This window comes from Colletotrichum destructivum, chromosome 2 (genome assembly GCF_034447905.1).
Source record: "Colletotrichum destructivum chromosome 2, complete sequence".
NCBI classification, from domain to species: Eukaryota; Fungi; Ascomycota; class Sordariomycetes; order Glomerellales; family Glomerellaceae; genus Colletotrichum; species Colletotrichum destructivum.
In genome coordinates, this window is record NC_085897.1 from 5,058,455 (window position 1) to 5,072,191 (window position 13,737).

At 56.0% G+C, this 13,737-nt stretch overlaps 3 protein-coding genes across 3 annotated transcripts; all 3 read left to right on the top strand.

The window, feature by feature from the left end:
- The first annotated feature begins 1,255 nt into the window (after window positions 1-1,255).
- Window positions 1,256-3,442, top strand: CDEST_03747 (Putative glycoside hydrolase family 12, glycoside hydrolase family 11/12). The gene is made up of 4 exons (XM_062919906.1): window positions 1,256-1,931; window positions 2,051-2,100; window positions 2,377-2,783; window positions 2,908-3,442. The coding sequence occupies exons 1-4, from the start codon at window positions 1,811-1,813 to the stop codon at window positions 3,263-3,265; spliced, it is 936 nt and encodes a 311-aa protein (XP_062775957.1). The 5' UTR covers window positions 1,256-1,810; the 3' UTR covers window positions 3,266-3,442.
- A 4,663-nt stretch (window positions 3,443-8,105) lies between these two features.
- On the top strand, window positions 8,106-10,348 carry CDEST_03748 (Putative glycosyltransferase 2, nucleotide-diphospho-sugar transferase; the record flags this gene model as incomplete). The annotated part of the gene is made up of 5 exons (XM_062919907.1): window positions 8,106-8,249; window positions 8,322-8,429; window positions 8,499-9,568; window positions 9,627-9,820; window positions 9,873-10,348. 5 exons carry the CDS (start codon window positions 8,106-8,108, stop codon window positions 10,346-10,348), a joined length of 1,992 nt encoding a protein of 663 aa, XP_062775958.1.
- Window positions 10,349-12,014: 1,666 nt separating this feature from the next.
- On the top strand, window positions 12,015-13,454 carry CDEST_03749 (Putative acyltransferase 3 domain-containing protein; the record flags this gene model as incomplete). The annotated part of the gene is made up of 1 exon (XM_062919908.1): window positions 12,015-13,454. One exon carries the CDS (start codon window positions 12,015-12,017, stop codon window positions 13,452-13,454), a length of 1,440 nt encoding a protein of 479 aa, XP_062775959.1.
- Window positions 13,455-13,737: the final 283 nt, after the last annotated feature.

Genomic DNA, 13,737 nt, shown 5'->3' on the forward strand with positions numbered 1-13,737 from the left:
TTTTGGGCCTATCACACAACGAGCGGTGGCCGAGGGTCGCGGGGGAGCTGGGGGCGTCGTTCTGGCGGTCGCTATATGACTCAGGCGGACGCCGCACACTCCTCAGCAGACACTGCCCGGGCGTCTGGCTCGGGGGGTTCGGTTCCAGGCCTTGCAGGGGGCAGCGTCGGGGCTGTGATGGGCCTGTTTTATGGTTAACCTTGCCTCGTTGCGGCTCTGGGGAGAAGGGTTCATTGCCCGGGAGACCGGGAGAAGTGTGCACGATGAGTGAGCGAGGTGAGGATGAAGTAAGGTTGACCGGCTGAGGTGAGTGAGTGAGCGTTGAATCTACCCTTGCTTACTGATCTGAGTGAGCTGGTGCTTCAAATATGAATGAATGACACTGGGGCTGGGAGGGTTTTTACTGTGTGGCCCTGCGATCAGCCTTTCCGATAATTTATCACCACAGGAACGGTTGCAAATCTACTGAGTTTCATCATCTCACTTGACTTTCGTCTCGACATCCCATCCCCCTCTCTCTATATGATTGATCTAGTAAGGAAGCATGGCGGGTGAGCTTGCTTAATCGGACATACAGATTTATGCTGGGCGATGAGAATTTCAGTGAGCAACATGCCGCCATGAGTGAGAACTCGTCCGTCACACGGGGACATTCTATGTCACCTCACACCAAATTGCCGCCCTGATTACTTTGGATCTTCAACAGACTCGTTCACACAGCGCAGGTAGGTAGGGTAAGAGGCTGAGCGGGCCTCGTCCGCCGGCCCTCTCACTTTCACTGTCACTCTCTCATATCCCACAAAATATTTTGCTGCCAAGCGTGTCCGCGCCATCGGGCGCCGCTTTTCTCGTTTTGCTTCCCCATAGGCCGGTCCCTCTCTTACCAGCTGAATCGTCGACTGGATGGGTGTGGTGGTGAAGGGTGAGCATTCCAAGATACCGAGCCAGCTGGGCACTTTTTGGCGTGCAGATGGCTCGCTTTCATCATTGGCCGTGAAGGTGGCTGGGGAAGGATACGCCCAGTTCGATGCTTCGTCGATGTCGCAAATTTTTTTACATTTTCTCTCGGTTCTTGTGCTGCTCACAGTCTCATGTTGGCTGCCTTCATCTTCCACTCACTTCGTCAGCCCACCTCTACTTGCTTCCAACCGTCGGGGGACCGCCCAGGCTTGGATGGATGGCCGCCTCTTCAAATCCAGTGAGTGTAATAGGAGGTACCTATGGTTGAGGTGACATGATGTGAAGCAACGTTGTACCTGAACTGCCAACACCAAGGCAGCCGAATCACCGACCCCCCTGGGACTCATCTTCTCCTGCCCAGCCGCCCTCTTTCGCTTGTTGCTGCCGCTGCCGTCGTCATTCGACGCAAGATAAGCGGGCAGGGCCAATGTTGGGTTTCTTTTCCCCTTTCAGCTGCTTTACCTATCCCATCCCCCTCCCCCAGTTGTTCTTTGACGGCAGGCTTGTAGAGAGAAAGTGAAGTGAAGGTCTAGACTCACTCATCGTCACATTTTCTCCCATTGCCTTCCCTTCCACCCCGCGGACCCTGCCTCTGCCCGCCTCTCCTCCACATAAGATACACTCGTTCAAACTCCACGGGGCCCTCATTCTTCATCAACCGCGTCATCGTCCCGGTCTGTGCATCATCTGCATCTTGTTCCTCTTCAACTGGTCGTTTTATTCCTCGGACCGTCATCTGGCAATCCCTGTCTTCCGTCAGTCCTCGATTTGTTTATCTGTTCGTGCAAGCAAGCGACACTGCTTGCGCCTTACACCCCCCTCGACTTCTTCTCACACAACAAGCGCAAATATGAAGACCACTGTTCTTCTCGCTGCAGGCCTGGCGGCAGTCCGTCACGCGTCTGCCGCCTACGACGCGACCATCTGCGGCAGGGAGAACAAGTACACCAGCGAGGACACCCAGTTTATCTGTACGTCGTGCCCGTCCATCGTGCATTGCCTGTCGGCGATGCCATCATCGCCGGGATACACGTATCGGCCCCTCCGTTTGCGTGTTGTTGTTTTGGAAGCTAACCCGAGAAACTTGCAGTTCAGTCCAACGCCTGGAACCCCGTTGGCGATGGCTCCTCGTGTGTCTCGGTAAGTGATGTAACGTGCCGACTAGCTATCGCATGCGAAGCTACATCTGACCCTACACTTTTACCACTCTGCCTCCCTCACTGTCATGACCCCTCCGGCAGATGCCTGGCATCACCCCGCTGTTCCCCATCCTTCACCGACCCTGCATGATGTCCCAATCCCCGTGTACGGCCGCTTCGGCACACGATGCCTACCTTCCCTTGCTTGCTCTTGAGAAACCCTCATACCCATTGTCGCTTTTCATATTGCTGACATCGCGTCCCTCTCTCTGCACAGGTCGACCAGGCGATTCCGGCGTTTGACGCCACCTGGAACTGGGAGGAGGACAAGAACAATGTTCACTCGTTCCCCCATGTGCGCTTCAACTCAACGAAGCTGCCGACGAAATTGAGCGACATCAAGACCATGCGCCTCACGGCAGACTGGACCATGCGCAAGACGACGTCGGTGAACGACCCGCCTCGCGACTTCTCCGCGAGCGCCTGGTCCGAGAACAAGGAGGAGCTTGACGGTGTCGTATCCAACGCCGCCTGGGACTTCTTCGTCGACAGGAACAAGTCAAGGACCTACAACCCCATCGACTCGGAGGCCGAGATCATGATTTGGCTGGGCAAGGTCGGAAACCCGTACCCGCTGATGGGCGACTCCATCTTGACCAACATCACGCTGGGAAGTACCGAGTTGTAAGTTATCTAACCACCTCCTGAATCGAGCTGGTGTGGGATGACCTCGGCCTGATGCCGAGCCCATGCCGCGATCCTTCTCGTATTTGCTCGATATACATGGTGCTGACGTGACGGCCCACAGCTCCCTCTGGTACGAAACCAACCAACGCGAGCAAAAGGTCTTCACCTGGGTCACGCGCGATGGGTCGGATGTCACCCAGTTCGACGAGGACATCACGCCGCTTCTCAAGTTCGTGCTCGAGTCTGGTGAGATTGACGAGGACTCGTGGCTCGGCCTCGTTGAGTTCGGCTCCGAGGCGTGGCACTCACCTGAGAATGTCACGTTCAGCGCCGCACACTTCAGCATGGACCTGGACAATGGCGAGAGCGGTTCCGGCAGTGGATCTAGCGGCGGTGGTGACGAGAACGCGGCAGGACGATACGGGTTCCCGGCGTTGTTCCTGGTGTCGTTGTTCGCGATGGGCGTTTCCATGTTCTAATTATGGCATGTTTGATCTCATGTCACTTTAGAGGGGGTGGGAGAGATGCTCGAGGAAGAAACCAATGGCAGCGCACGATATGATTAATGGTGTCTAGATAGACGGGTGAGAAGAAGACTTCTTGGGTGGCCCGTAATTGAAGCTTTGATGATGGACATCTTCATCGTGCTAAATCACGGATACAGTCTATGTATGCCCTGACAATGAGAATGGAGATTACAGGCGACGATCCAAGAAGCCAGGAGGTACGGCACAGACGCAACATGCACATCAGGCTATGGCCATTCATGATATGGTACAACGGCCTCGCGGCCATGGGTGTCTTGAAGGAGCGTGCCTTGCGTGGGCGACACCCTCTCGAATGCGAGATGGGCGATCACGACGTTACTGGGGCCATCGATACACACATGTTTGCCGTGGCATGTCGATGCCTACAGACGGGGCTGGTGCTGCCTCTTGGAACTCTCTTACGATGATGACTCAAGGGTCTTTCTTAGTGCACTTTGGGCTGGCATACGCGGCTATGCATCACGACGGCGACTTTCGACAGCCCGCGGGGGGGGGGGGGTCGGAATAAATGACATGACGGGTGGCTGGCTGTCCGATACGGGCATCTCTTATGGTGAAAAAGGCGCCGCAGGATGAGACACAAGACGGGCTCGTGGCTGGTGCAGCCCTCACGATGCCACGGCCTGCAGAGCTCGGATTCTGCACCCGGCTGGAAGGGGAGAGGCGGCCGAAAGTCCATACAGTTCGACCGTCCTCGCAGAGGATCTGGGTGGATGCAGCAGAGCGTGGGATGGTGTGCGTGTGTGCTTGGCGGAGTGGGAGTCATGGGTATCATGGATGAATTGGCAAGGGGGGGAGGGTTGGAGGGCGGCGGGCTGGGCGGAGCGGGATTGGAGGAGGGACAAAGGAGGACGGACGAGGAGGGAGGCCAACCATGAGCCAAGCCAATGTCGACTGCAGCCGGAAGAAGAGAAGAAAAGAAAAAAGAGAGAGAAAAGGGGAATGCAAATCTCGGACTCGCTGGGTGTTTCGTCATCAGTCTCCGCTGCCCGGAGAGACAGTCTCGATCTGGTTCAGAAGGCAGGCTCTGCGTGTTGTCGGCGTGTCGTGCACGAGATACTTGGTTATGGATCACAGAGAGCAACAATAGTCTGTCTCTCGGAATCCTTTGATATCCACAAGCGGCGGGAGCATGTCAAAACATGGCGCCTTGGCGCGCGTGCCGCCGTTGCCGAAGGCATGTCTGCCAAGATGCGGGCGTTGCAACGGCCACCACCAAAACCAAAGGCCAAAGGCCACACTACACACCCAGAGATAGTACAGAGATGGGCGGAGGAAAGGTAGTCCGGGACAGTGGGAGGTTTGCCGGTTGGGCGTCGGTCCTGCGATGGGCAGATTGGGCCAAGCAGCCGAACCGAGATGAGAAGGTCATTTGCGATATATCGCGTGCTTCTTGTGAGATTCCTCTCTGGATCCGCTCGTGGTCTCTGTGTAAGTCGAAGAGGTAAGGTTGCGGACTGGGACAGACAGGAAAGACAGACAGAGAGAGAGATAGCGAACCTCTTCCCCCCCTGGCCGCTCCGCAGCTGCTACTAGACCGTTCGGGGCCTGGACTGTCTCGGCATTGGGAAAACCGGATCGTCAGCGGCGGTTGGGCGGGTGAGAACGAACGGTGAGACTCTGCGCGCGTGGGGGGGGGGGGGGGGGGGGGGGGGGGGCGGCGGAGGATTGGGATTCGGCGCGAGCTAGGGTGTGGAGGAACAAGCGGGACGGGATTGAGAAAAGTTCGACATCTTCCAAGCCGTGGTGCCACGTTCAGGAACATGTCGTCTTCGCCAGGCCATGGATCGTTGACGAGCCCACGATATTCCATAACTAAACAAAACGGCTTGGATAACGGGGATGGTTCGTCAAGAACAACAATAGGAACCCACCCGTGGCTGGTTCGCCTCCGAGATACCAGAAAGGGTGAAAGGGCACGCGCCGCTACCAGATACCCGCCCAGAGAGATACATGGGTAGTCTATCTGGTGGAGGCTAACGATATTACGCTTATTGCCGTCGTTTGCAGGTGGGGGAGGGGGCGGTTGGCTGGCTGCCAAACAGCCTGAGCCTGAGTCTTTTGTTGCTTGCTATCAGAGTTTTCCGTCCAACGGCCATCCATCCAGCTTTGGCGATTTCGAAGGGGAGACGGGGGCAATGCACAGTTGGCAAGCAGCCAAGGCATGGCAAAGACGGCGAGGGTCGCAGATACGGGTTCAATTCTGCCATTAGAAAACTCGAAAGACCCACGACCCAAGACCCAAGACCCAAGGCCTCTGCAGTCATGACTGGTGAATGACGGGCCGGACCAGTCGGTCCTTGAGATGGATGATGCTCTGCCACGGCCACAACCACCCCCCCCCCCCCCCCCCCCCCCCCTGCGCTCATCGGCCCGGTACCTACATGTTATAACGGATACATTACCATTGCATATCAGATTAGAGTATCCGTATCCGTATCTGTACGGAGCATCCAAGACTGGCGTGTTTCCGGTGCGCATCCAAGTATCTCGCCATCTCGCCGTGACTGAGAAACACAAACACACCCGTATATCGACAGACGGAAACGGGAAGAATTAAAGGAAGGGGCTCATTGCCAACATATGAGCCGGTAGAAATAGGAACCGCAGAGAAGCCTCGGAATCCAATCCCCCAAAACGGTCGACCTGGCTGCCCGCCCAGCGATGCGGTTGCCGCCCACAAACAAACACACACACACACACACACACACACACGCAACAATCAACCCCTGATCCCTGGCCTTCCATCTGTGCTCTCTCTGAACCTGCTGTCCTCTGTACTGCACGGATACATCCATCCACTAGGAACACCTGCATTTGCTTACATGGGGTTTATCTCCTTCCGCTCACTCGCGCTTGCAAGTTGCCGACGGACGTCTTGGCGGCTCTTTTCTTCCTTCTTGTCCTTCTTCTCTCTCTCTCTCTCTCTCCCTGTCTGTGTATGTGTGTCTCCTTTCCCCTTTGGCTGCCGCGCATGCATCAATCCTCCGAAGCAACCTCGCCAAAGCAGGAGATCAGAGAGCGTTCCCTTCCCGTCCCGGAGTGATGATGCAAGTGGCTTTTGCATCTCGTTTCCTGGTTCTTTCCCTCATGCCTGCAGCTTTCCCGTGTGCCAACTTTGCTGGTTATCTGGCTCTGGGATGCTGCTTATGTTTTCATTTCTCAGTCCCATTTCCTAGTCCCATGTCTCTGTTTATCGTCTTGGAGCCTCTTTCTCTCCTCGCCTGAGAGGACCGACATGCAATACAGATAGATGTGTGCTTCATCTGAAGCCCGGTAAACTCCCCCCTCCCTCATCCTTCATCTTTGCCCCTGTTCCGTCCTAAGCCGCCTTGCCTGATGTGTGCGTGGGTGCGTGTGTGCGCGAGCGTGTAAGTAACTGTATGGTTCTTCTCTCCTCTCCCGTTCCCACCACCTACTTGCCCATGTCTCCCAAACCAGAGCTCTCACCTGCCTAATCACGCATGCCAACGGCCAACCTCCTCCCCTCTGTGGGTCTCGCCCATGGGCCCGTGGGGGCCGTCGAGATTGTTCACGGAGCAGAAACCGACGGCACACACCCAACCGCCATGTCCTTGGCGGTGATGTCACCTAGTCGCTTCCATCGGACCACTGCCACAGCATACATACGACTTGGGAGGCGTATTACGGACACATCTGAAAGCAGAGACTGGCTGGGTTCCTGGAGGATGCATGGCCGCAGAGGGAGGCTCCTTGAATAGACGACACCCATGTAGCCATCCATCCATCCATCTACGATGATATCCACCCAGTGCCCAATAGACGCGTCCCCTCGTTACTCCGTTTTTGACATATCCATACCTTGGCCGAGTGGGCTAAAGTGAAAACTCCATCACAACTCGACAAGGGCCAGAAATGACCATCTCTGACTGCCTTTGACTGACGAATAGGCACGGAAGAATGGCAGGCCAGAGAAAAGACCAAGACCGCCAGCCCAGCCCGTATACCGTACCCATCCTTGGGACCTTGCAGACGGTCGATGACAACCTGCCTGCCTGCCTGCTGCTGCTGCTGCTGCTGCTGCTGCTGCGCTGCTGCCACTCCCGTTCTTGCTTCCTTGGCCTTGCCATGTCTTCGTATCTCCTGTTTCCCGTCGCTGTGGGCATGTACTTGTGATATCTGGTATGGCTGTGGCTTCCTCACCCTGCCTGCTTCGTCCACCTAGTTGACCCCTCCGTTCACCACCTTGCCTCACCTTTTCTTTCACCGTCGACACACACTCGTTACTGTCTCTGGCTTTGCACTCCCCTCCACCCCATCCCGCCCCCTCCTCCCGCCGTCTCCTCCCGCCGTGTGGCTTGCCCTCTGACGAAACCTTGCCTGCCTCGCTTCTCTCTCGCAGAGGTTGGTCGTTTATTTCTGGTTTCCTGCTGCCATCATATCATCGCGCCGCCTCATCACTCTCCGCTAGCCAACCACCCCACGAGGCTGGTCAGCTTGACATCTACAGTCGCTCAACTCATTCGCTTTCACGACGCTCGCTGCTTTTCTTCTCCCTGCTTCCGTCTTTCGCTTTGAGGCTTCTCCCGCGCCTTCGCTCTCGAGACGCCTTCGGCCCCATTTGATAATACCGTATCGGGAGTCCATCGGTACCTTGAAGCCATCTTCGTTTGCTTCATCTTTCCCCCTTTGGCACATCTGTTCTTACACCAACGGAGGTGTCCCCTCTTGACCCTCTCGGTCACCACTTTCGCTGTTTATACAAGAACACTACCTCGCTGCTTCGCGAGACCTCGCCCCTAATACCATAATGTCGCGTCCCTACACACCCCGGGGGACATCTCCCGACTCGGGATTGACGCCCCCGAATAATCCCTTCGGCTCAAACCCGTTTGACACCGATAATGAGACAAGCGCGGCCCCTTCGCTCGCCAGCGACTCGACCTTCACCGTGGTACGTTTGAAACGATACTCCAACATCTTGGGTGGTCCCGAGGTCGACGAAGCAGATACTAACTTCTCCTAGAATGCCATCGGACACGCGTCCCCGTACGACTCTCACTCGGCTGATAGATCAGCTCAGAGGCTGAGCTGGACCGACTCCTCCAACCACCGCCTGAGCAGACCCGAGATTGTAAGACTTTCCATGTCCTAAAGGGACATCCCCATTATCGGCTTAAGCGCAAACTAACAGACACACCAGGAGTCTTCACCTCTGGCCAGAGAAGCCCCGGTCTACAATGAAAAGGGCCGCCAGAATTCTCCTTCTGACACAGACATTGAGGCCAGTCATGTCCCGCCTGTGGTTTCCGACCCCGAAAAGGCAAAGGAGACGCATACGACGGCCCTCCCGCCCTCGTCAGGCGCGTCGTTCCCCAAGCGGCTGTACAACCGCTTTCGCGCAACGTACTGCCCGAAAGAAGAGCCGCCTCTCGTCCTGCCCGTCTGCCCGAATGATACGGAGAAGCTGAACTACGTTCACACGAACCGAATCCTCCTCTACATCTTTGGTGTCTTCTCGTTCCTCTCGCTCGGCGCTGGTATGTGGCTGTTTGCGCTCTCGGCTCCGGCATTCTACTGGTATGGCGTGTTTGCGGGTGCCATGTGCATTTATCTCCTGGTCTCGTACGCTGTCGGCATCATCGGAAGAGACTGGGACTACAAGGCTCATCTGGACCTGGTTGAGCGCTTCCCCATCACGGAGGAGAACGCGCCGACCGTCGACATCTTCCTGCCCTGCTGTTCCGAGCCGGTCGAGATTCTCGAAAACACATACAAGCACATCGTCAACATTGATTGGCCCGCCTCCAAGCTCCAGGTCCATGTCATGGACGACGGTGCTTCGGAGCCTGTCCGCCTGCTTGCCGAGAAGTACGGCTTCAACTACTCGGTCCGCGACGACCGCCCTCGCCTCCGAAAGGCCGGCAACCTGAGATGGACTTTTGCCCAGACCAACGGGGACTTCTTTGCTATCTTCGACGCCGACTTTTGCCCGCGACTCGACTTCCTCAAGGAGCTGATGGTGGAGCACCTGGGTGACGATAAGACGGCCCTCGTCCAGAGCCCCCAGTACTTCCGCGTTACCGACGACCAGACGTGGGTTGAGCAGGGCGCCGGTGCAACGCAGGAGCTGTTCTACCGAGTCGTCCAGGTCAACCGCAACAGATGGGGAGCGTCCATCTGCGTCGGAAGCAACGCCCTGTACCGGCGCGAGTCTCTCGTTGATGTCGGTGGAACGGCCGAGATTGGCTTCTCCGAGGATGTCCACACAGGGTAGGTTTTGATTCTATGCGTTCCTCCTTGCTTTGATACTTTGACTAACATGCCATAGATTCGGCGCAGTTGACCGCGGCTGGAAGGTCAAGTACATCCCTCTCTGTCTCGCCACCGGTGTCTGTCCCAACTCCCCTCGCGCCTTTTTCTCCCAGCAGATGCGTTGGGCTCGTGGCTCTACGACTCTGCTCACCAACGGTCACTTTTGGGTATCCAACCTTACCTTGATGCAGAAGATCTGCTACCTTTCAGGTACGTTTGTAAACCCATTCTGTCACCTCGTCTGCACACTAACCAGATATAGGCTTCATGTATTACATGGCCGTTTCTCTCAACATCTTCCTCGCCCCCATTGCTGGTACTCTCCTGCTTGCCGTTCGCCCCGAATGGTTCAAGTTCTGGAACCTGGCATTTGCCATCCCTTCCATTCTGTACGGCGTCATTCTGATGCGCTGCTGGGCCAAGGCCAAGTATGGCTTCAATGTCCAACACGCCATGACCATTATGAGCTACGCCTACCTCACCGCCATCAAAGATCGTCTCTTCAACATTGAGCTTCTCTGGGCCGCTTCCGGCGACTCCAAAGCTCACAAGAGCAACAAGTACCGCAACATGCGTCTTCTCTGCATTTTCTGGAATCTCATCGTCACCGGTGCCATGATCGGCGTCGTCACATGGCGCCTCGTGGCTGGATTTACGTGGTACCACCCCCTCCCGCTCATCATCATCAACGTCTACAACCTCTTCATCAACCACTACTTTATGTTGTGCGACTGGTAGCTGCGTTTCTCGACATGTCGATAATTGTACGCACCAAGAGAGAGAGAGAGAGAGAAAGAGAGAGAGAGGGCGACTGACGATGGTGTTTGCGGTGTTAAGCCACGCATTATACATGAACAAACGGAGTCAGGACACTTGATTTTTGCGACGAGCTGACGGTATAGCATTGACACCTTGGCTGTTTGGGGAAACGGCCTGAGGGTTTCGCATAGACTGGCTTGTAATTACAGCTGGCTTCTCTAGCATACATACACTTGACTTTCTTGTATAACATGGAGGATAGAGTGTCCGTGGAAGTACAAAAGAAGACTTGTGGACTTACATAATTATATTCTATTACTAGCATTAAATTTAAAAGCTAGCTCTCCGTGAAAATGACAAAACTGCATTTTGGTGGAGTAACCTGCCAGGTTAGTTGCGTTGCTTTGGGTTATCTCGGCCGTCTGAAGACCTCCGCCGAGGTCCTCATCCCCTTGGTAGGGCCACACCGCGTGATGTTCTCTTCAACGCATACCATCTGCAGAATTTGAATGCAGGTAGAACATATCCTTCGCGCCGTTAGGCTAGATAGTCATCATCCTTACTTTATCGGTATCAAAGGTTCTACGCATGTCCTACGTATATGCCATTCGGCCAGGTGAGACAGCAGCAGGCTGGTATATCTCGTCTGCTGTCTCACAAAGGGATGAGACGAAGGCCATACGGGCCCATGGACACTGGGCGGCTAACGTTCAGGCCAGACCAAGATGCCGCCGGACCAGTACGCCGCCGCCGCCGTAGTGGCCGGTTTGGCGAGGATTTCATCCATCCGATTCATGAGAATGTCGCCAGTCCTGTCTTTTTGTGCCTGTTTTGCCCGAGAGCTTGGGCTCCGGCCGGCTCAGGCCCAGCCGCCTGTACGATCTGTACTCTTGACCTTGGTTTGGCGAAGTGACCGTTTTCCCTTGCAACGAACGCCTTTGATATATACTATGAAGTGAAAACATTTGAAGTGAGCCATTACTTGGAAGGAGTTAAGAATAACTTCCTTGGTTTCCGCAGGGGGGGGGAAACTAGTTGAGGGCTCAAGTCAAGTCATTATTCGACAATCCGAGGGTTCCCCCATCCAAACAACCGCTGTAATCATTAGTGTCGAAACGATCCTTCCCAAGTCCTTCCATATCTATGCCATCCATGCGTCCCGCGAGCTCGATTTACATAAAGTCAACCTGTATAAGTTCAGACGATGCATCAACCGATCTCGACCACCAAGCGATACCGAGCTTGTGAGCAAAGCCTGCTTGATACAATCGGGTGTTTCAACAAGCGGGGAGGCTTAAAAGTAAATACACGCCATAGTTTATCCCGCAGGCCCAGATTCGGCTTTTGTTCAACACACGACTGACGTCGTCCTATTGCCGGTCAGTCGCAATACTAGTACATAGCCCCTCTACTATTATCTTTATCTGTGTCTCTCCTACTCCTGTGTATGTGTCAACGAGGTCCTTCTTGGCCCATGCCAGAGAGGTTGGGAAAGGGAGCGATCTGTCATATATCTATTACCAGCCTTGACTGTTGATTCTGCTTTCTCTTTGACTTGTAAGCAGGTCCAGACTTTCCACCTGATCGGCCCAGCCGCTCGCGCTTAATATCACCACCCGCTTACCAACTACTTCAGCCTGTGATGATGGAGCGTTTCCTTCACTTTGTCTCCAATCCACTACAGCCCTACTCCGCTTTAACACACGAAGAAGATGGGGGTGATACTCTGGGAGAAGAAGTAGAGAAGCTGCCTCCTTCCGCCCGCCGCGGTGCCCTGGTCCGGAGTGTCCTTTGGTCGCTTTTGCCCTCCTTCGTCTCGAGGCCGATCCGCCGCCATACCGACCCGAACTACAAAGAAGAGGAGGACGACGGCGCCATACCCGACCCGAACTCGACGTCGTACCTCAACGGCCTGCGCGGCATCGCCTCCCTGATCGTCGCCTGCCAGCACAACACGAATCAGTACTTCCCGGCGAATAATATGGGATGGGGAGACCCCCCCGGCCACTACCACATCATCCAGCTCCCCTTCGTCCGCACCCTCCTCGCCGGCAGCTTCTCCGTCACCGTGTTCTTCGTCATCAGCGGATTCGCCCTTTCTTACGGGCCCCTCAAGAGAATGCACCAGGGGAGGGCGGACGACGCCATCGGCAACATCCCCTCGAGCCTGTTCCGCCGGCCCCTCCGGCTCTTCTTGCCCGTCGTACCCGTCTTGGTCTTCACCAACCTCGTCCTGATCCATTGGTTCAACGCCTTCTACGCGATGGATTCGGAGAGCCTCCTGCCGCCGCAGACCACCGTCTGGGACGAGCTCTGCCAAACCTGGCGCGACTTCATCGCGGTCGTCATCGGAGCCTTCCCGCCAGCCGCCATGCCCCAGGTCTGGACGCTCGGCGCCGAGTATCAGGGTTCGCTAGTCATCTTCCTCTGCTGCCTCGCCTTCTCGCGCCTCAGCCCGGCCACGCGCATGGCGTTTGTCACGGCCGTCTTCTGCTGGCAGTGGCACGTCGGCTACTGGCAAACTGGTCTCTTCCTGGCCGGCATGGTGCTCGCCGACCTACGCCTCCTGAGGCCGGAGCTCCCCTCCCTGCGCCGGGGCACCAAGATGGTGTTGGCGGCGGCGAACTGGTTCGTGTTTTTCATGGCCCTCTGGCTCGGCGGGTGGCCCATTTACGGGGAAGGAGGCAGCACCCTCGGCTTCACGTACTTCGACTGGATCCCCACGGGGAACGTGCCGCAGAACCGGTTCTGGCACGGCGTCTCGGCCATCGCGCTGGTCTCCTCCCTGGAGAACATGGCGGAGGGTCGGCTCCAGTCGTGGCTGAACGCCAGGTGGGTTCTCTACCTCGGCGAGATCAGCTACGGGCTCTACCTGGTCCACTGGATGATCGCGATGAACTCGCTGACCAAGGGGACCGTCCTCCAGCTGCGGCTGGAGCCGGGCTGGTCGGACCTCACGGCGTGGACGGTCGGGTTCGCCGTCTCGATGCCGCTCTGCATCTGGGTCGCGGACCTGCACTGGAGGTTGGTGGACAAGCGGTCCGTGAAGCTGGCCAGGCGGTTAAGCGACTTTTTTGGCATCTGAGAGGAAACGAAATAGGTAATCATGGTAGATCGGGTAGATATTCTGGCCAAGTTACAAGCCTCGCCCTATATCAAGATGATTTTTTTTAACTGTGTCCCCGTGTCAGATAACTGCACCAAGACAAACGAGGTGTATTGCCATTTTTTCCATAGTGTCAGCCTCTGGACCATCAACTCATGCACCTATTCGCACTTTTCCGTTGGCAGCAACATTTAAGCCTAGACCTTTGCGTTGGAAACAGTGGTCTCCGAGACGGCAGAAACATAAGGCAATACATTAGGTG